General features: G+C 37.6%; 1 protein-coding gene across 1 annotated transcript in view; it reads left to right on the top strand.

The window, feature by feature from the left end:
- Window positions 1-22777, top strand: part of LOC122816494 (glucagon receptor-like) — a 2063211-nt gene extending 2040434 nt beyond the window's left edge. Inside the window, exons 14-16 of the mRNA XM_044089325.1 lie at window positions 1203-1341; window positions 5562-5603; window positions 20711-22777. Of these exons, the coding sequence (XP_043945260.1) occupies window positions 1203-1341; window positions 5562-5603; window positions 20711-20785 (256 nt within the window). The 3' untranslated portion in view covers window positions 20786-22777. The remainder of the gene's footprint in view (window positions 1-1202; window positions 1342-5561; window positions 5604-20710) is intronic.
- Window positions 22778-23623: the final 846 nt, after the last annotated feature.

Genomic DNA, 23623 nt, shown 5'->3' with positions numbered 1-23623 from the left:
AGTGAATTACCTTGGCCTCCCACCACCCAACCCTACTGAACTGCATAACCCTACTAGAACCTTAACTCTAACCTTAAAACTCCCATCCAGTCCCTAACCTAACCATAAAACTCCCCTCCTTAACCATAAAGTTTCTGATTACTCTTTAAACCTAAAACTCTACTCCCCTCCCTAAAACTAAAGTCACCAATCACTTCCTCACCCTCAACTTTCTTCTCACTTCCTAAACAGAAAACTCCTTTCCTGCTCCATAAACATAAAGTCCCTATTTGCTCCCTAACCCTAAAACTCCACTACCACTCCCAGACCCTAAAATTCACTTCCCACTCACTAAACCTAAAGTCCCTGATTGTTCCTTAACCCTAATCTCCCCCAACTCCCAAAATCTAAAACCTTCCCCTCCCTAAACCTAAGTCCCCCTCCCAATCACTGCCTGAAATCGTAAGCTGCACTCTCACCCCTCCCATTACCTCCCCATGGCTGTCACACTAACAGCTACTGTGTTTGAGTGAGTTACGGTATCTCCATTATACCCCCATGGCTGCCGAATCTCTTTTGACCGTGTAGTCAGATTTGAGTGCGAACAGCTGACAGTACAAGATGAAATACTGCAGAGACATTGGTTACAATATAGTGGTATTTGAGCACCTGGGACTATGGTACTTGTAGTAGACCCTGTTTTCTCTTGTGTGATACATTCTGATAACTTTTATAATTACATATTGGTGTAAAGTACAACATTATGCTGCACTCAAAAAGGATGTATAGATGTGTTTGATATCCTGACTACAGTACAAAAATGGCAAACATTTATGTTGTTTCTTTTCAGTTATTTAATTGGTTTCTATGGATTAAAATTGTTTTTTATGTATTGCTAAATTATTGAATTGTGGATCTTTACTCCTTTGAGAACAATTGGATCTTTTGATTTATTGCCTGGTTTTAAAAATCACTTATAAACCAACATTCTGACATACAGATTTAAAAATGGATGTAGCTGTGAGGAAAAAAAATATATTTATGATTTCTTGACTAAATACACACACACACACACACACACACACACACACACACACTGTATCTATGAGATGCAGCATGACACACCATATTTTCCATCTACATGTAAATGTAAATTATTTTTACAACCTTTCTTTCTGAAACCAGAAAGCATTTAGCATACTTGGACTTTTCTATTTATTTAGGTTAGCTAAAGCTACTCTGACCCTCATTCCACTCTTTGGGATCCACGAGGTGGTTTTCATCTTTGCAACAGATGAACAAACGAGTGGTACCCTTCGCTACATTAAGGTCTTCTTTACACTGTTCCTCAACTCCTTTCAGGTAAGTCAGTGACAGCTGAGTGACCCAAAAAGGTTATGGTACAGGGTGGGTCACATGTTTCACATGTAATTCATTTTAATTTATTTGTTTGGTGACAATGTAGATGGGGGGGAATCAATGATGGCCTTCACTTATGACCCAGACACCAAGGGATTGCTTAAATGGAAGACTTAAGAAATCCCAAAATGTTTGTAGCTCAAAAATTGCGTTATGTGTAGTTACATATTTATGTACACACTGCATAAACCGCAACTTAGCAAGCCACTTTTACTAAATTCAGATTACATAAAATTGCAATTAAATATATCTGTAATAAATTAACTTTATTGAATGTATGTATGTTTACTCAGTATTCACTTGCTTATGCACAGGTTCTTCTTCATCTTTATATCTTAAAGCAATGCATGCACCTGTCTAAGCCTGCCTTAAAAGAGCTTTTACAGCAAATTCTAATTTAAATATTGCTTTATATTGTGACTAGTCTAAGGGGTGTCAGGTACTGAACATTTCATTAATGCAATTATTTATCTCTTTGTTTATCTATTTATCTAATGACTGGCTAGGTGACACAATAAAAGCCAAGAATACTAAACATTTCAAACATTATTAATCACTGTTGCACTGTGTACTTGCTGTTTGTTACAACACCATGAAGGTAGAACATTTGTGATACATGTATAGTTTCAAACAGTGATAAAACAGAGGATTATGGTAGGGTCTATGTTCAGAAAAATATGTCATGTGCTTGAGACATGGGTGTCAAGAAATTCACCTTGAGATGGAAGCGTAAGAGGTGAATCTTGCTATTCATGTCAAGAACACATAACACCCCAGGTTATGACTGGAAAAACCCAGTCATTATTCTTTGTAGTGCATGAAGCCACTCAGTGTTCCTTGTTGGCATTTCAGCGTGAATACTATATAAACACAAACTCATGAACTTATGAACCTGCTCCCATGTGCTACAAAAAGTTTAAATTGTTTAGTAGCTACAAGTCTTTTACAGCATACAAATCCATAACAAACTAACCATTGCCACACAGAAAGCGACCACAAAGAAGAAAATCAGGACGGTGGTAAATACTTTATTCAGATGTCTAAAAATGTCCGAGTGAAGTGTTTCGCAGCTTACTGGTGCTCTTCTGTTGCCATTGAGGATTGTTATTACTCTAGTGGGAGACTAGAGCTTAACAACAATGAGAAGATACCTAACAACTGTTAAAGCTGCATAACAAGCCTGGCATTTCACTGATTTCAGAGCTAATCACCGTGCTGCATGCACTATACACCCACTCTCACTTGTGCATAGTGGTTTGTTGTGATAAACACCCAAGTATTAAGAATTATACCACCAGTCTGGTCATTTTGCATTAGTTTACCAGGTAACATGGGGCAGTTTAAAGCACGCACTTTTCAAAATAGTTAAGCATAACTGTCAGAAGTCTAGCTAGGAGCAGTAATGCAAGTGCAATTCTGTAAGCTAAAGTGAGCGTACAGAATATATAGGCAAAAGTGCACATATACCACAATACCTGGCAAGAAGTAATTAAAAAGGATATAAAATATTACAAGAAAAAAATGCCAGTTCTGTGCCGCATGTGTACAGAATCCCAGGCTACTAGTGGCCTTAGGGGAGAAGGTTCTGGTAAAGCCAGCCAGGAAAGGGTGGTAGTTACCATCTGACTGATGCTGGCAAACCTCTCTTTAAAGAGGAAATTGGTTTCATCCCACTAGAAATGTAACCCTCTTGAAAGTGCACTCCATATGCACAGCTCACCCAAGTTATGCTTGCACTGCCCAAACATTTCTTTGTGGAAGACCACCCTCAAAAAGGGCCTTGGTGTAGCTGCATTGTATTGTACTGTACTTACAAGCCAACAGCTGAGGACTGTAGGAGCATTTAAAACCTTCCAGCCTCCACAAAGGTGACAGCAGAGCTCCACAGCTCCTAACTCTTCTCTTCTGGCATCTTCTAGTGCCTAGGCTAGGAGACAAATAGATATATAGGGAGATGAAAGCCAGATAACCATAGGGTAAAGTGACACCAAAACTTATGTAAGAAATATTATAGGAAGCTGGATGTAGTCCTTTAGCATACCAAGGACACTGAAGGCTATCAGAAGGAGCTAGGCATTACAGGCCTTAGCTTACAGATCATGTCTAAAGGCACAAAACAACCTTTGTTTTTTGCATCATTTTGTAAATAAAATTGTTTTAAAAATTGCTTCTGAATGGGGAGGACTAAAAGTACACAGCCGTGTTTACAACATTAATATTTATGGGTGAGCAGGAGGCACCTACATCGCTTTGGGTGTTCAGCTGTAATTATGGTAGGTTAGTGTAAGTAATTGTGTATTAGTTATGTAATTGTCAAACTCTTAATACAGTAAGTTAACTGCTTCATTAGATATTAGGATTTCCTGTTTTCTTCACTTAAAAATCTTCAAGCTTATGAAGAGATTAAGGATCAGTGGGCATTTATTATGCATACATTATCATAATGAGAGTACATTGTCAACCTTATGACACTCAAGACTGATCATTTTATTTCACTGCCCTCACATCAGTCAATGTTATGCGACCCTTCTGACAAGTCTTTCACAATTCCCGTGATTTAATACTGCTAACATGGCTGACTGAACCTAATTAATAAGGGCCCTTTCTTATAATTCAAGATCTAACTGCTTCTGGTGTTCTTTACATCCATTTTACCTCCTCCTCCCCTCCACACTCTCTTTTAGCATATCTGCTTGTCCAACAAGAGGTCTCCCACACTCATGTGTAGAGCTGTAACTGTAAGTGCAGTTTAGTAGATGCATGTAAGGTCCCTCTTTTTCACTGTCTACTCAAGTTAAATTTCACATTTTCTAAAAGCTTGATTAATTTGGCCACACCTCAGGCAACATATTTTGGTTTATCCTTCTTTCTCAGCCAACCTTATCCTTCACTGTTTTTATTCTACATAACTCAATCAAGCATTTCTGTTGCAATCATAGTGTACGTTTCATGCATGAATGTGAACTGCACTTCCTATGAATTAACACTATCTCACAGCTTACGCACGCTGCATTGTCAAATAGACTTTGCAGTTTATTTGGTCTGTTTTCAGGCATGAGTTTGCCTATGTGCTGCCAAGTAGTGACCTTAGTAAGTGACACAGACATTCATAGCAGTAGCTTGAGGAACAAAAGCCATCAGGGAACTAATGAAAGTAGCAACACAGTAGTGGTAGCTGAATTGAAGGTAGAAATGCTTCAGATTATCATAAGGGCTTGTACCATCCTGGTAGGGGGCAGAGAAACCATTGCTAAGAGGGCTGCTATATCAGATATGAATGCTGTTAAGTCTGCAGTTGTTAGAGAGGAACATTACCTGCCCAGGCAGTCCACTCTGGTTAGAGCCATGGGAGAAACACAATTTCAGGTGCCAATGGTCAGGGTTCATTTGGACTGGAAAGGAATAAAGAGACAAGCAGGTTGTAGTGTTTGATGATATCCCAGCAGATATTCTAACAGATAATGACTCTAATAACACAGTGTACTAAGTACATGTACTTACATACAACCAGGCCTGGGGGCAGTCATGTGGAAAAGGTAGTAAGAGACCTAGCCACTGTTCTCACTTCCAGCTAAGGCTGGTAACGTGCAGCATACCCCCTTCGGAAAAAAGAGTTAAATGGCAGCAATAAGCTTGAACTAGAACCACAGCAGGCAGTGGGTAATGGGCTATCTGTAAAAGAAGTTACATCGGGGTAGAAGTGACCGAAACTGTTTACCATTAAACTCATCAATAGTTGCAAACAAAACTTCTGACTCATTAATAAAGTCTAACTGAATGTAAATATGATTTAAGGTAAAGTCCCTATTTAACTTTTAACCAGTATGTCCTTGCCTTTTTAGCCATAGTACCTGTATATATTTTGCCTCATCGTCAACATATTGCTAATTAATATGCATGGTTGTCCTTTTGCACACTATTCTATCTGAGGAGTATCAAAGTTCTTTTTATCAGCCTAAGACAATTATGTATATTTCTAAACAATATATAGTTTACTGTTGTCATACTTTTTTACCTATGTCATCATGACTGAAGAAGTCTTTGATCAGCTTACTTTTCTGCCTCACAAATAAATAAATATTAAAATGAGTACAACACAAATATGATAAAAATACTACATATGGTAGTATACTTGCTAAATGCCATTTTTCTTTTTCTTTCAGGGATTTTTGGTTGCTGTTCTATATTGCTTTGCAAACAAAGAGGTATGCATACTTTGAACCTAACTTTGTTTCTACAATTTATTTGCTTGTAGTGAAAAAAAAATAATGTTTATCAGTGGACAGTTGTAAAGGTCTTGTCTTTCAGGAAGGACATTGTATTCTAGTTTCTAGCAGAGAGAGTAAATTAAATAGAGGGAGGTCAGATGGCTTGATGAAGTCCACAGAGCAACCCAAAGAATGAAATGGTATTCAAAACTTTTATTTTCATACTGTATTCAGTATAAAGTTTCTGTTCCTAACAGTAAAACTGGATATAACAAAAAGTAATGCATACATCAAAACAGTTCACCGGTTTGATTGTCAAGCTTACATATTCCAGATAGGCTTTCAGGACGTTTGACTGCTGTAACCATAAGCTGATATTTTCTACTTCCTATGTATATATCAAGATCATATATATCATTAGTCAAATGCTACTAATGTCGACATGCATAATGTTGAACAGAGTAAAAAGTCCCAAGCATAAGAACCAACAAGGAAGGTCACCGGAATAACAGGCAGAACTGCAGCAAAAATGAAGTAAAATCTCTTATTTATTGTTATAAAATGGTGAGCGATTTGTGAGAGCTGTAATTGGTTCATTTGAAATGAATTAAAGTATTTATATGATGTCAGTTGTAGAAGAAGTTGTCTGATGAAGCAATGATTATCATTGCGAAAGTGCTCACCATTTTATAATGATAAATAAGAGATTTTACTTCATTTTTGCTGCTGTTTTGCCTGTTATTCCAGTGACCTTCCTTGTTGGTTCTTATGCTTGGGACTTTTTATTCTGTTCAACTTATTGGGATTTGTCTGTTGTTTATGCATAATGTTGAATCAAATTGGTCGACATTATGCATGTTGGCACTGTAATACGTATGCACCAAGAATTAATCTTGGTGCATGTGCCCATAAAACTCTCTGATAATTATATATTCTAACTCTGAGATTGCACAATACCCCAGGAAAAGGGTATATTCTCATACCCAGGGAATGTCGATCTTACACACCTGTCGACCATCTGTTTAGTTGACCAAATTGTGTTGTGTCGATTAAACAAATGCCGACCAAAGTATTGTTTGACAAACTTAGAGGGACTCATATACAAATCTGCATATATATATATATATATATATATATATATATATATATATGCCACAAATTTAATTGAATTGTGTTTTGGTCAACATCTGTTTAGTTGGCAAAATTTGGTCGACTAAGTAGACAGTCAACAGGTGTGTGAGATGGCACAATTCTTGGGTTTGGGAATATGCCCTTTCATGGGGTGCGTAGGTGGGCTTGCCCCTCTGTAAAAAATAATGTTTTTGTTTGTTTCTCTTTTTAAGTTTTAATTTTTCTTTTCCAAGGTTATTGCTCAACAAATGCATAGTAGTGTGTCAATGTTTGCATTGTCAATATTTTGTGGCCAACATTGTGAATACATTCAGTAGACCCACACACACACACACACACACACACACACACACACACACACACACACACACACACACACACACTGGTTCATAGGTTCATAGGATGATACCAGGCTGTTGGCCCAGAGGCCCTTATAGGCCTAGCCAAGAATTTCACCCATATTCCCTCAGCACCTATTTCCCCTGTCCAGCAGGGACACAGGTGGGATCCCAGGGGTATATTTTCTGTTGCCTATCCAGTCATCTAGGTTCCTTTTAAAGAAGGCTAGAGAGGTACTCTGCTTGACATGGTGTCTATTCCAGAGATGGGGGTGTCTTTGGGACACATATCTATCCCACCAACAAGTTCACTTTATGTCACAGGCCAGGTTAAGGCCTTCCGTGCAAGTTGCACAAGTGGAGTTTGTCAAGGCGGGTCTGAAACGGCCTTGTATGCCTGACACAGGTCACCTTTGAGCAGTCTGTACGAGACTGAGTAGAGGGACAGGGCTTTTAGCCTATCTGTATAGGATAGTTGTTTGAGACCCTGGAGTTTCCTGGTCAGGAACCTTTGTGGTCTCTCCAAATGCTGCATGTGCTTGTGAAGGTACATGCAGAAGGGGGCATTGTACTCGATAATGGGTCTGATAAGGGAGGAGTACAGGGATGTTATGACCTGTACTCCTTGACCTTCTTATTTATGAGGTGGGCCATGTAGAAAGCCTTCTGTACAACAGAGGCAACGTGGTGGTCAAAACTCTGGTTGCTATCAACCTGGGTGCCCAAAAATATATATATAATATATATATATATATATATATATATATATATATATATATATATATATATATATATATATATATATATTGTTTGTGTCTTTCGGCTTTTCCCAGTTAGGGGTCGCCACAGTGGAACTCCGGTCCGCTAATGATTGGTAGTGGATTTTTACGTACCGGGAAACCAGCTCCGATGCACAACCTTCAACAAAGGCACGCCCCATTCACGTATGCCTCCACACAGAAGACGCTCTAACTGAGAATCAAACGGGACAATGTCTTGCTATGAGGTGACAATGCTACTGCAGCACCACCACCACAGTATATATATATATATATATATATATATATATATATATATATATATATATATATATATATATATATATATATATATAAATTTTATATATATATATATATATATAAATTTTATATATCTAATTTATATATATATATATATATATATATAGAGAGAGAGAGAGAGAGATGTGTGTGTGTGTGTGTGTGTGTGTGTGTGTGTGTGTGTGTGTGTGTGTGTGTGTGTATTCTATTTCTTTCTTTTCTTTTTTTGGCTTGTTCATATGACCTGCCTGATAACTCCCCTATCTGTAGCAAATTGGCTCATTTGCTCCTCCAATGGAAAGGGAGCAACATTCAGACCCATTTATTCTCCAGACAAAGCAAGAGCTTTTGGACAATTCATTCCCTGGCCAGGGTGCCAGCATTATTAATTCCCTGGCCCTGTGGGAAGCCCTTTTTATTCTTTTGGTCCTCAGTTTCGGATTGAGTGGGGCCCCAGTTTGGGGCTCCTCAGAACACTAGATGACCTAGCTACAGCTCTGTGGAAAATGATGGTGCAGCTCACTTGGAAAAAATACAAATATCTTTGTTATTCAAAGTTTTGGACATAAAATATATATGCAGATCCTAAACACCTCCTGTCAAAGCAAGAGAGGAGGTGGAAGGCTGAAGAGATGGCTTCAGATTAAAAAGTTCAACTTGTTTTCAAAACAAGAACAGTGGCTTGAAAATTGGCACAAGCTAGTGTACTAATTCAAGGAGAAGCAGTTTATTTTGGATAAGACTTGTAATAATTACATTCTATGACCTATTAAGACAGAAAATGGAATGCAAGGTCAGTATGGTAGTATTAGGTAAAAACTTAGACATAAATCTTAGTTGCAACTTTGTTAAAAACAAGAAAGATTGTGGGATATATAATAATAAATCAACTGAAATAAAGACAAGGAGAAAGATTCCAATGTAAATGTACATAAGCTGATTCATAACTAAATTCCACCTCCAATGTGAACAGAAAAGGAGAGTGGATGGTATTACATAAGCTGGTACAAAGCTGGAATGCTAGTCATATACCAAAATGAAATAAGCCTGTACACATTTAAATTCCATGTCCTCTCATACAGAAAGGGAGTTTAAGTCAAGGTGATAAACTTTGGTTAAAATATTTATACAAAGATGCACTAAAACTGCAGTGGTACTTTCAACAGAAACATACACAAGAAATCACAAAAAGAACAGTCTCAGTACTTAACTCCTTAGGCAAGGTAGAGATGTAAATGCATACAAGCTTGAGTTTTCCCAAAGGATTTCAGCTGAAGAACTGAGAAGAATCCATCAAGATCTATGTTTAGATTAAAAAAGCACCCTGAACAGTGGACCCTGAATAGCTAAATAGGCAAGCTCACAGTCAAGATTATTGACATCAAGCTCCATATCAAGAAAAGTTAAATTCCATCACGTCAAGTAAAGTGAAGCCAAGGAACATGACTCTGTACATAAAGATACAACCACATTTTTCCTACATGCTCAACTTCCAGTCCACAGAGTTAAACTTGTTATGGTATCCATAAAGGCCACAAAAAATTACTGCTGTAGTATAAGGGTGATGGTCGTAGCTGACCTCCACAGAAAGTCTGACTGAAGAAGAAAAATTAAGACCAAGGTCCATCTTTACCTAATATCTCGCTAAACAACGAGAAGGGTCAACTTCTTGGAAACCTAAAGTTCAACATTTAACCATGGAACCCAGTTTGAAATAAGGTGAATGTTGACATCAATGTTATGTTTGACAGCCAAACACACACACACACACACACACACACACACACACACACACATATATATATATATATATATATATATATATATATATATATATATATATATATATATATACATATGGCCCAAATGAGCTGGAATTAATTTAGTTCAACTTTAAATAAACATGGTCATGCCCACAAAAGGTAATATAAAAACAGGGAACATAATTTGTCCAAAGATTAACATTGGAAGGTTTTATACAGGTAACAACAATGCATTCCATGTCTCAAGAACAATAAGCACAAAAAATAATTCTGTAACTAAGTGGTCCCATTTGCAACTATTGTGAGTTTATATGTTATCTAATAAAACTTATAGCAACTGTAAAGCAAAAATCTAAATATAGAAAAAAATGGTGTCAGTCAAGGGAAAGAAGAACAATAAAAAACCTGTAAATGCCAACTTTAAAATCAAAGCTTTTGAGATTAGAAATAACACCAAAGAAACTAAAAATACCAATCATATCCTGGGGGGCGATTTACAGATGCGACTGTATCTTACATGTGGCAAAAGAGATGAGCAGAGCCAGATCTAGCATTAGGTGGCCTAGGCAGTCGCCTAGGGCCTGCTGGTTGGGAGTGGGGCTGCTACAACATTTAATTTTCTTTAAGGATGTACTCTGAGTGCAATTTTTTTCTTTAAGGATGCACTCTGCATCTGTGCTTACATGCATCATACTTAAGATGCAGACAAAACAATGCATATCACTCAGGATAATAAATATGGAGAACTGTCGTGAGATGAGCGAGCCAAATATGGGGAACTCCCATGAGAAAGAGGAGTAAGTCAAGCAAGCCATTCAGTAGGTGAATGAGATGAAGTTGGTCTGTGTGGCCATGAGAGAGAGATGAGCGAGATGATGTGAGATAAAGGTGGTGTGTGTGTGTGTGTGTGTGTGTGTGTGTGTGTGTGTGTGTGTGTGTGTGTGTGTGTGTGTGTGTGTGTGTGTGTGTGTGTGTGTGTGCGTGTTTTAATTAACTTGTTCAGGCTGGAAGGAAGGTTAGTTAATTAACGTGTTCATGCTTAACCCCTGTACCTTGATTACAGGAAATAAGAGCTTGAATCCTGTACACCAAATACCAGACTATCATCAGTGGTGCATTTTCAAGGAAGGAATTGTGAGTTTCAGTGCATTTTCAAGGAATTGTGACTTGTTCAATCTGTTTTCAATGTGCAACAGTTTTATTTAGCAAATGGCTATCATTAGTGTTTATGCTATAAAACTTGAAAGCAGTGCTGGTAGCACAATGCTTAGCATAATTTGGTAGCACGACAGGTAGCATAATTGCCTTTGGTGCAGAAGGCTGTGGGTTCTACTCCTACACTATGTAGCTAGATTGATGATGTCATGGTGCATTTGAAGAGAGGATAGGGGTGCTGTACTCCTGGATGTGTCCTCCTTTTGGATGAGATGCCTAGTAACGACGGACCTGTTGTCAGTTTGCCAGCCATTCCCTATTGCAATATTACCAGCGTACCATTTTTTTTTTATGTAACATAGGCAATTTATTCTTCAAAGGCAGCAAGCACTGAATTTGTACATGAAATACTGAAATGTAAAGTTGTCTGCCAGAAGAAAATCTCTTCATTGGTTACAGATCTCTTTACTATGGAATTATTCAAATTACTTTTACTTCTCTAGAGATTGTGCATATTGACCAATACTGGTGGACTGTAATGACAGAAGTCTGAGTGGCCTTTTATGGTCGAAATGTTCTGAAATGGGTAGTTTTGTCATTATTGGTTCATATGTTTTCTTTCATTGAATATTGGAAAAATATTCAAAACTACAAAATGTAAGCAGTGTAACAAGTGGTGTTGTATTATACAAGGAATATAATTTAATACAGTCAGGAACGTGAATCAAAGAACACATACATGCATGCATGGTCCTAAAAATGTGAGCAAGGGGCCAATGAACTGAAAGCAGCCCAAAGGTAAATGTAATCCACCCCTGATGCATTTTCTTTGAATGTGAGTTTTAATGCCATTTAAATTAATGTGATTTTCAAGGCCAGAGACATTTATTACTAAGCCTGTGTTCATTGTGAGACTGTATACCTTGTTTAGCAAATGGCTATTAGTGTTTGTGCTATACAAGCTGAAATAAAAGTTTTAAATCAAATCCAAATATCTCTAATCATTGTAGAAGTAAAGAATAAAATACTATATACACTGACAGATGGTAACTGGTGAGAAATAGCCAATTAACGGGACATGGGAATGGATACAGGGAGGGGACCTGCTGCTGAGGGGGCTGATCCATTACCCTGCCTAGGGCCCCATTTGACCACGATCCAGCTCTGTATATGAGTAAATGTTCTTAGTCAAACAGTACTGTTGGTAAAAGGGGAGGAGTCTAGTAGCTTGGGAAAGTATTAGATAAGTTCTGCCGGCCCTAGTCCTGAAGGTTCTAATGAGAGTTCAGTCACCTGAAATTATTGTACAGCATACACCTTTTGAAGATATCCATATCTTAACACACAAAACAGATATTTAGAAATTTCTTAATGTCAGGTGTGTGGTTTATGTATAAATATGCCACAGTTTTTTAAATCAGAATATAACAGATATGTTAGCTGCACTTAAGCCTTGTACGGCCTGCAGCAAATAAAATAAAAATATGCAATTTAAAGTGTAATATGTGCGTTTTCTGTGGCATTGAACTATATGCAAACTTGTGACTTTTTATGTGAGTGTACAAATGAAAAAAAAAAGTAACTTGTTGCCTTCTGGTGGGAACTACAGTAGTTTTACACATGAAGACAGAATGTAATTAGAAGATCCATGATGCTTCCCATTCAGGACACCAAGGGTCATAAAATATTAAAAAAAAAGTTTGGTTGAAGTTGTAGTCTTACAAAATATGCAAACCAAATAATTTAAGAAGAAAGAAAGTCAAGGAGAAGAAACAAACACAGCAGTTGTGAAGGGACTACCCTGAAACTTGAATCTGTGAGGTTTCTGCACTTTGTATCCACCAATGTTCTGAAACTTCATCTAGTTTAGGTTATGGCAGTAATTCATGTAGTTCAGAAACTATATCTAGGGGAGACTAGCTGTAGTTAGAGGTTTTCTTTCTTGCAGTCTGTTTGCTCAAAACATTTATTTTCTGTTTCACACTGATGCACATTACTACTTGGGTTTATAATTATCTGGTTTATTAAGAAGAGTGAAATATAACAGGGGAGGTTGTCAGCTTGATTATTTAGATTGGTGGTAATTTACTACAGAAAATATCATCTGCCTTACCAGGAAAATGTGTGTGTGTGTGTGTGTGTGTGTGTGTGTGTGTGTGTGTGTGTGTGTGTGTGTGTGTGTGTGTGTGTGTGTGTGTGTGTGTGTGTGTGTGTGTGTGTGTGTGCGTGTGTGCGTGTGTGTAAGAGTTTATTTAAAGCACAGTTACTGTGGACTACTGAGCATTAAAAGGCACTGATACTTAGAGGCATTTGTAAGGAAGACATCTGGGGAGCTAGGCCAAAGATTCCACTTGGCAGCATGTTCAGCATGAAGCCCATTTTGTATGTGCAGAGTACAGGCCCATACCTAGATCAGCAGTACACATTTCCTGCATAATCTTGTAAAAAAACTTCAATTAATCAATTATTTTGTGATTCATATTTGCACTTATTCTTCATATTTGGGTGTGTTTGGCACAAGCAGAGTGACTCAAAAGGCCATGAACTAGGTGGCCATTTACATTAATTGGGCAGTGTTGGGATTCCATCCCCATCCACCTGTGGTAGCACCATCCCTACACTATTGGCAGTGGTGAGATTTCATCCTCATCCACCTGTGGTAGCACCATCCTTACACTAATGGTAGAAGTGGAATTCCATCCCCATCCATCTGTGGTAGTAACATCCTTACAATATTGGCAGTGGTGGGTAAGATTAAAACCCCCATATGTTTGCCACAGTTCTTCTACCTTTGCATAGGTTGGCAGTGGTATGATTTAAACCGAGTCCATCAACTGCTCACCCTAAACTCAATAGAGGTAAAGAGTACCCTACAGCAGGTGAACCCTAAGAAGGCTGCAGGACCAGACAACATCATGGGAAAGGTGTTAAAGGACTTTGCTGTGCAGATAAGCACTGTACTCATGGATATATTTAACATCTCCCTCATTCAAGCGAAAGTACCGAAATGCTTCAAAAACACAAATATTATTCCACTGCCAAATAAATCTTCTCCCTCAAGCCTCAATGACTACAGACCAGTAGCTCTCATGTCCAGTGTTATGAAAAGCTTCAAAAAGGTTAGACAAAAAACATGTGACAGCAACCCTTCCAACGGCACTAGATCAGCTCCAGTTCACATATTGTGCCAATCGCTCCATGGCGGATGCCAATTCAATTGCACTGCAGCTCTCATTGGCACACATTGAGAACAAGGACAGCTATGTTAGAATGTTGTATTTTGACTTCAGTTCAGCATTCAATACTGTTATTCCACAACAGCTAATTGAAAAAATGTGTTCATCTAGGTATTAATGCCCATTTGTGCAACTGGATCCTGGACTTCTTGACTGAAAGAGCTCAAAGGGTATGTGTGGGCAATAAGTCTTTGAAAAGCATCACACTCAACACAGGAGTACTTCAAGGCTGTGTGTTGAGTCCACTGTTGTTTATTGTACTAACCCATGACTGTAAAGCTAGATTCTACACCAACCACATTGTCAAGTTTGCAGATGACACTACAGTTGTAGGCCTCATCAGTAAAGGAGATGAAAAAGACTATAGGAGGGAGGTGAGCACACTGATTGACTGGTGTGCGAAGTACAACCTCAACCATAATGCCAACAACATGAAGGAGATTATAATGGATTTCAGGAAACACAACCAGATCATTCTCCTGTCATGATTAATGGTGAGATGGTGGAAAGAGTAAAGAGCACAAAATTCCTGGGGGTTCACATTGCAGAGGATCTATCTTGGTCAATAAACAAGTCATATAGTAAAAAAGGTTCATAAATGTCTGCATTTCCTGAGGAGACTGAGGAAAGTGAGTCTACTACTACCTATCCTTGCTACCTTCTATGGTGGTACCATAGAAAGTATCCTAATGTGTAACTTTTCAGTGTGGAATGGGAGCTGCTTGGTTTCAGACTAAAAAGCCCTTAAAAGGATAGTAAAAGTGGCAGAGAAGATAATGTGCTCCAAACTTCCAGCACTACAGGAGCTATACACAGCATGGTTTCACAACAGAGCTACAAAAATAATCAAGGATCCTACACATGCTGCGTATGAACTGTTCACATGCTTGTCATCTGGCAGAAGATAATGCAGTGTGCACTGTAAAATGTCCAGGTTCAGAAACAGCTTCTTCCCTCAAGCAGTGAGACTTTTGAACTCTGGCAATAATCTCAGGGAAGCCAGACACTAACAAGATATGGCACAGCCAACTCTTTTAGTACAAGTAAATGAGAGACAGTTGGGATTCTAAACATAAACAATACACAAATGGCAATGAATATGTAGTATTATACTAACTAGTTCCCCTTATTCATGAGAGAGTCGCACAATGCAATAGAAACTTACTTTTGCAACAAGAAATCATTCAGCTGCTGAAAATTATAGATAAGGTAAACTGTGGTAATATGTAGTAGAATAACGTGTCTCATTTGAAATGATGACTATATGTCCGTTGTATGTGTTATTGTATGTATGTATATGTCTTCTCAATTCGAGCCTGATGCTTGCAGTTTCATTTAGACTGCACTTGTATAGGCTAAATAACAATAAAGTTGACTTTGACTTTGAAACTGGCAACAGATGTTTCCTTACTCCAGGCTTTCAGACATTTTTTACTTCTTTGTGACCTTAAGAAGCTTAAAAATTAAACCACCTAGAAATCTTATGACCTATTTGTATCCCCACTGTACCCACAGTAAAACCCAAAAACCTAGTAACACACCATGGATGCCCCTACTTCATAGTAATAATTAGTGTTTTGGCAAAAAAAAGGTAAAAAAAAGAATTAGCCTTTTGGCATCCCAGTCAAAGGTAAGAGTATCACAGCGGGTGGTCATAATTTGTATATGGCAAAGCTTTTTTTCCTGCTTATTCACTGGGCTGGTAATGCAGGTTAGACACACAATATGGAAATTTCTAGCATTATTTCATAATGCTCTCTAGGCAAGCCATTTTCCCCTGTTATCAGCCAACTTAGTCACCACCAAAATGCTCCTTCACAACAGAAAGATATCCCTCCTCATTCTCCAAGGTAGCACAACCAGCCTTTGGCTGGTCAGTCGTACTCTTACCAAATAGCTCCTTAGGAGTTAGGTAAGCCACTATAATGCAAGGCTGTATGTTTCACAGTCATGGCTGTGACATCTACATCAATGAAGTTGGCATTTTCAGACTACCTTTGACCGAGCATGATCATATTACTCACACTTATAATGTAAAATGCTGAGATAAAGATCATTAAATTTGCTTGATCTTATCTGCTCTTAAGTGCATTTAATATTTTACCTCCCCTTCATTTTTCAGTTCACCTTACCACTTTCTCTACCAGTCACATACTCCCTTGAATGCCTGCATGTTTTAACTCCCTAAAACCCATTTTTGTATTTTGTCCAGTGAGCCCATAACACCCTCTGCATCGAAATCCTTTCTGCAGAACCAAGGAGTAGTTGAAACCCACAATCTGTTGTCTGGGGTTCCATTTCTGTCCTTGCTGTTCATGATGACACCCAAACAAACAGCCTCCGTGGTGTTCATCAAAGTCTCACAAACCTAGTACTTCAATATACTGGAACTGGAACCAAAAACAAGTAATGAGGAAACTTCTCTGTGTGGAAGATCTAAGATTCCCTAGAGTTCAGGCACCTAATAAAAACCATACTGTGAATATCTCACCTAATAACAGGTGGTAGAAATACTTTCTTTAAAAACTTTCCAAAGTATAAATCCACTAATGAAAGTAGGCAAGCATGAGCTAATTCAAGTTGAATTTTCTTTATTAAAAACACACAAACAAGCTGTCACAAAAGGAGATACTGCCAGCCCAGCTATCTGGAATTTTGTAAATAATTATATGTCACTGGTGAATATCAAAATGATTTGTGTAAGATGCTTGTGTTACATCTGTATTAGAGCGGTATGTTATGTGTATATCAAACTGCTGGTACAGAAGTGTGTGTTGAAAAGGGTTTGTAAAGTATCGAGCTTAAACATGTAACCACAGCATGCCCTACTAGAATACAGAAGGTTAACTTCAGAAAAATAGCTGAAATTAAATTACTTTATGCCCACACAAATAAAACAATATCTTTCAGTTTCAGTGCAGCAGGAGATATAATGTCTGTTCTAGAAAAGTTTTCTGCATTGTCCTTAAATGTGGAGGAATGTAAATTATTTTACAACTTCCACCATTTGCCAACAGACCTGAGGTCTATGTATTTGCACAAGTGGATGCTAAATACTGCTAGCTTTCAGCAGTGGGGAGTTTAACTGGGTTAGAGTCAGATGACAAAAAGTGATGTCATTCTGTAAGCTATCTCAGCAGTAATATTTGGGATATTAATTTGGGAAGTCTCTTAGACAGAGACTGGGCATTCTGTATTCTGTCTTTGACCCGACAACATCAAGATCCACTCACCACATCTGTCTTGCCACTCTGATTAAGTAAGTGTACTAGGGTACAGTAATTCTCTTAGATTCAGTCAGGAATATAGTGAAACATAGTTTAGATGTTTTTCTTTATTTATTTGAGACTGTCCTGCAATGTTGCTCTGATGTTACTATATATATATATATATATATATATATATATATATATATATATATATATATATATATATTGTCTTGTTCTTTTATTATTATTAAATATATTTAAACATTTCATTGTGGCTGATCTGTGTAGAGACATATTTATGTTCTGAGAGTACTTGCATATTTATTTGGTGACAATGTGTAAGCCACTCCTAATAGCCTTGCTCTTGGTCAAACTACCATTTGTATTGATAGTAACATTACATAGTAAGACTAGACATCCTTTACTAAGGGCCTTAAAGTAGCTGATAAAGAGTTGGCTGGTGGCAGTAATAACTACCTTATAGTTTGGGCAGAAGGGGGCATAGCTAATAAACCTGTGCCAGCCTTTCCCAGGTGTGTGTGTGCAGAAGGGGGCATAGCTAATAAACCTGTGCCAGCCTTTCCCAGGTGTGTGTGTGTGTGTGTGTGTGTGTGTGTGTGTGTGTGTGTGTGTGTGTGTGTGTGTGTGTGTGTGTGTGTGTGTGTGTGTGTGTGTAAATCAAACCTCAAAGAGTGTGTGTGTGTCAGCTACATGGGCAAGGACACGAAGCACTAGTTGGACAGTGCTTGAGGCTTTTGGCCACTCGGCTGAGATCTCAACCCTATAGCTCTGCCAGTGGGGAGTCTTATTGGGGATCTGGAGAAAGAGGGAGAAACCAGCCCTGGATTGACTGTGGTATCTGTGTGCTCCTAAGGGAAATTGCACTGGATGCAGAGAACTGCACCTAGAAATACTGTGTGTGCACCTGTCATGCCTCCCAATCTACACCCCCCACTCTTGCCAGTGGTGAGGAATGAGGCTCCTTGATTACTGGGCTAGTGGTGGGGCGTCACACAAGAAATTCAAATAATAGTTAAAAAACTGAATAAAGTGTAGAAATTCACCATTCCATTTATATAACTGTTTAAAAGCATGTTTAAAAGAATGGGAGTGGTTTACGTAAAAGACAATTAGCATGTTTACTTGCTAAATACTCCTTCCCCATACACCAGTGTGATAGTCAACATAGTGCTGCCCTACTTCAAGCTCTATGATTCCAGGATATGTTAAACTAAAATAAACAAAAGGTTAAACTAACAATTATACATTAATTATTGCCAAAACTTCCTGAAAGCATTTCATTGTAGTATCAAACAAAGAAAAAGTTAAAATAAGTCTTCTAAATTCCTTAGAAATCTTTTCTGCCAACATTCAGAAACATTTGTAACATTTTTTAACATAGATCACTTTTGTCTATTAGAACTTCTTCAGGTTTGTGTATCAAGGGGGCAAAGCAACTAAAAATTAAAAGTAAAATAACAATATATACGACTTTGTTGGACTATAAATAATACGTTATTTAAGAAAATGTATTACAAAAAAAACAAATCCTAAATAAAAACCTGCCAAACACTTGAGAATATACATATATGCATGTCTATTCATCTCAAATGATAAATCAAGTAAAGAATTTTAAAGTAATATACACTCAGAAATCTATATAATAAAATAGATGAAACATCTAGTGGAAAAACAGTCACTCATGCTCACAGCAGTGATATTTGCTCAGGTTTGACAACCCTAGAAAAATGAGTAAACAGGACCCTGTTTCAAATTTATGAAAGTTGTAATACTGGAGCCAATATGAACATGTAGTATATCTGCACCTAATACTCAATATGTGTTTAGTTAAGCTCAAACACTGTGCATTAAAAAGTTACAACCTAAAAAGCCTAAACTGTCATGAAAATCATGCATGTGATATATGGAATCTAGATTTGCTTTAAAATTAAAAAAAAATTTAACATTAGTCTACTGTTGAAAATATTCAGAAGTTAATCTATCTCAGCCAGCTAAAATAAGTAGCATTCAACCCTCACTAATATAAGTATAGCTATAGGTTCATAGGTTCATAGGTAAGTATTAGGTTCATAGGTTCATACTAGGCTATCTGCCCTAGGGCATTTATAAGCCTAACCAGAGTGTGTTTGTCTTTCGCCTCCCATTTTAAAATTAATTTTGCTATGCCCTTTTTCGAGGTTAGTATACTGTGCCTCTGTCTAACAGTGACACAGAAGTGATACCAGGGTAAACCTCGATCCCCATCCACTCATCAAGATTCCTCTTGAAGAGAGTCAATGAGGGACTCTGCCTAACCTGGACTGGGATTTTATTCCAGAGTGAAGGGAGCCTCTGGGTTATGAATCTGTCCCTCCAGCATGTCCTATTTATTTCAGTGCTGAGGTTCAAGTCTCTCGAGCGCGTAGCTCGATGGGATTTGGATTTTCAGAGGTGCAGCATGTCCATTAATTCCAGGTTAGACATGGCTTTATACGTCAGGCACAGATCGCCTCTGAGCAGGCGGTATGCCACTGAGTAGAGCTGGAGTTTTAGGCTAGATGCCCTTGCTGGCCATATTAAACCTCACCAGTTTCTTATGTAGTTTCAAAATAACCTATCCCATTTGTTTATAGACTAGCCTTACTCGTCCCATGGTTGATAATTATTTATCACCCCTAATGAGAACACACATCTCCCTGACATGAGCTTATAAACTTATATCACAGTTGCTGTGCCTCTCGTGTTCTACAAGTAAGAAGAAAGGAGTTCCATCCTCTCTGGTCATATTCTTTTGTCTCCATCCCATATATATTTCAGGGGCGGGGGATCCTCTAGACATCTTTCAGCAACCTGATGTCCATTCCTTTACTGAGGCTTCAGAACTGAGCACAGTATTCATGGTGTGGCCTGACCAGGGCCAATCCAGCAGGATTGTTCTTCCCAGTCTCTGTATGCGACTGCCCCTACAGTCATGCCTAAAAGTGTAATCTTGGTAAAAGACGACATGGAGTAAAATGCTTGCTTTGTATAATTCATACCAAATAAAATAATGAACAAGTACATAAGAGGTTCATCCTCTTAAGGCAGGGTTCAAGTCTCAGTAAGACAAAATCTTATGATCCATGTATGAATGCATTATAGGTTTTGTAAAATATTCTGTCTTTTGACCTGAAAGTGGCCATCCCACTCACATTGTTCTATTTTTCCATTCTAGGTGAAGTATGAATTGAAGAAGAAATGGCAGTTGTGGAAAATGGATGGATCTGAGCTCTGTTGTTGCTGGTCATAGAGAACAGAAGGCCTACCATTCTGATTGCACTAGAGGCAGAGACACATGTAAGGCAGGGGCCAGGAGGAGTTTGTCCCTCTTGTCCATATGCTCATTCTAGTACATGTGTGAGCTGCTTCTGAACATGTTTTGCTAAAGACCAAATGAGAATGGTTTCAGGGAGAATCCACTAGCCCGCACATATTAGAGAAAGCAAAGAGTGCACAGGTGTCTCCTGAATGGGGAATGGGAAGCAAAGTTAGGTATTTTCAACAGAGGCCCTCCCAGTTCCTGATCACACCAGCATCAGCCCATCATTGGTAAAGAGACGTGAAGACAATCAGTTAGAGACAGCTAGCATCAGTGCATACAGTGTTCTGACCCAGTGTCAACAAAGGAACTCTCATTTACCTTTTAGCTAAACCAGTTTAACTGCACGCAGACTCCAGTAAAGAAGTCAGAATGGGACAGTGGTGGTAAGAAATAGCCTTTCCCATATTATAGTTCTAAACAAATAAGAAGCTAAATGGGATATCTGTAGAAAAAGTATAGTATTCTAGGCAAGTCAGGTAAGTTTGGAGCAGTTTAGCAGCTTGTCACACAATTCCAAAGAAATAACATATTAGTAATCATCTGTTTTTGCACAGTTTTTACTTATACAAAACATATTATTAATCATCTGTTTTTCACTGTTTTTGTTTATACAAAAACAAAGTCCTATATGAAGTGATCAGAAAAGGATGATACATGTATTAGTGGTTGGTGCACAGGAGATGTAGAACTAGGCATGCAGATGATACATCAGATTAAATGCTATAAACTTGTCTGAATGGAAGTTGACTGGGAAAATATGAAATGAAATTAGTAAATAACTACACAGGGAGCACAACATACTACAACCATCTGCTGCAAAGAGCAAGTACAGACAATGGCTAGCTAGTTTACATCCCTGCAGTGGTGTGTTTATCAGAATGCACTAGTCATAAATGTCAGGGATAGTCAGTTACGTATATTAACTGTACATTAATAATGAATACCTTATAGATGAAAAAGGGACAGAGACAGTTCAGTCTTCTGTGTAACATAGCAGAGCATATACAATGTAGCACAGCAGTCCAAACAGAAGAGTGTTCGGAATATCAGCTCAGATTACTATGTTGCTATTATATGTTACTAGAAGCTATTTGTGTTTGGAATAGAAAAGAAACCAAACTAACACATAAAAGCCTCTGGCATGTATGCAGGCAAATAAATGCATGTTCAAGCACACACACACACACACACACACACACACACACACACACACACACACACACACACACACACACACGTAGTCATATTCACAAACGTGTTTCATACAGTGGTACAAAAGGACACACTACAACCAAGTACTACATGGATTGGTGTACATTTTCATAAAGCAAACCAGAAAGCACAAGAAACATTACTATGAAGTGCCCTGTAAATTAATTACAGTTTATTATCAGCTTCTTCAGAAAATAAAAAGATTAAAAAAAAATAAATAAACACACTGCCAAATCACAACATTCAGTAAATTTGCTTACAAACCAGTTAAATTATATCAGCCCTTGCAAGTGTGTCTAAAACTTCCACATATTCAGATGTATCTTGAATAAAAATGGAACCTCCCTTACTTGCTGTAATAATAACTACCAAAGTATCCTCTTTTAACTTCAGAAGTATTTTGTTTCTCCTCAACAGTTATATTACCACCCTTATATTGTACAGCCAATTGTAATACCTTCCATGTTCTTTTATAACTTTAAAACAGGATACTTTGAGGGAATTAAACAGATGGATTCCTAAATGTGCATCTGTTTCCCACCATTATTCTGAAAAAAGCAGCTTGAAACTAAGATTATTTCAGAAATTCCTAACATCCAATAATAATAAAAAAAAAACATTAACCCATGTTGCTTTCATGAAACACAAACCTTTATTGAAATGAGATGCATTTCAACGTTTAAAAAAATAAATAAATATATATATATATATATATATATATATATATATATATATATATATATGAATATGGGACTTCTTTGGTGCTGAATTTTCCAACAAATTGCACTAATCAAAAGTGCTTCTTCATAAAATGGTAGAACCTAATGTTTTTGCATAGGGGTTGTACCTCTCTACCCACCCTCTTTTCTCAATATAATGCCAGTAGAGTAACATCGCCATTAACAAAAGGGGCAACGTTCAATATGTTATCCATTTCAATGAAAAGAGATTTTACCAGGTGTCCTGATCCCTTCATAAGACTGTCAAAACTACCTAAATTCATTGTTTTTTAAACTCCTTCCTTTGCCCTTGGTTTTGCTCTTATCTTATGCTCTTTTTCCCTTTACATTTCGCATGATTTACAAAATGCATAGTTGCAGCTTTAACACTAGCTCAGTTCTACCCTAGAGCTCTGTCTGAATGAGCTGATTCTAGTGACGAACTGTAACTCTCATAGAAATGCTGGGTGAAGATTCAGAGTTAAAATATTTCAAAATATGTTTCATCTACTGTTTCTTCTTTGGTGCTGCCTTTTTGCTTCCTTCCAGCTAAATTTCTGTTAACATAACCTACCATATTACAATTATCTTTACCTTGTCCTAGTTCATTACATATCTTCTATTTAATTCCTTTTAATATATTTAAAATGAAGTAGCAAGTTTATCAAGAAGATATTCATATGCAGGAAAAATGAATAAACAAATAAATAAATACAAGAGAACTGTGTTTTTCTTCTTTGTTATTTGAGCAGTAAATCATGCAATGGCTTTCACTATGTTAACTTGAAAAGGAACTCCCTGTATCATGACAGCAAAACAGTATTTTCTTAAAAGC

Source organism: Protopterus annectens, chromosome 12.part0 (assembly GCF_019279795.1).
Source record: "Protopterus annectens isolate FY-2018-M chromosome 12.part0, PAN1.0, whole genome shotgun sequence".
NCBI classification, from domain to species: Eukaryota; Metazoa; Chordata; order Ceratodontiformes; family Protopteridae; genus Protopterus; species Protopterus annectens.
Note: the sequence above shows the minus strand (reverse complement) of the source record. Positions and strands in the feature narration are given on the sequence as shown.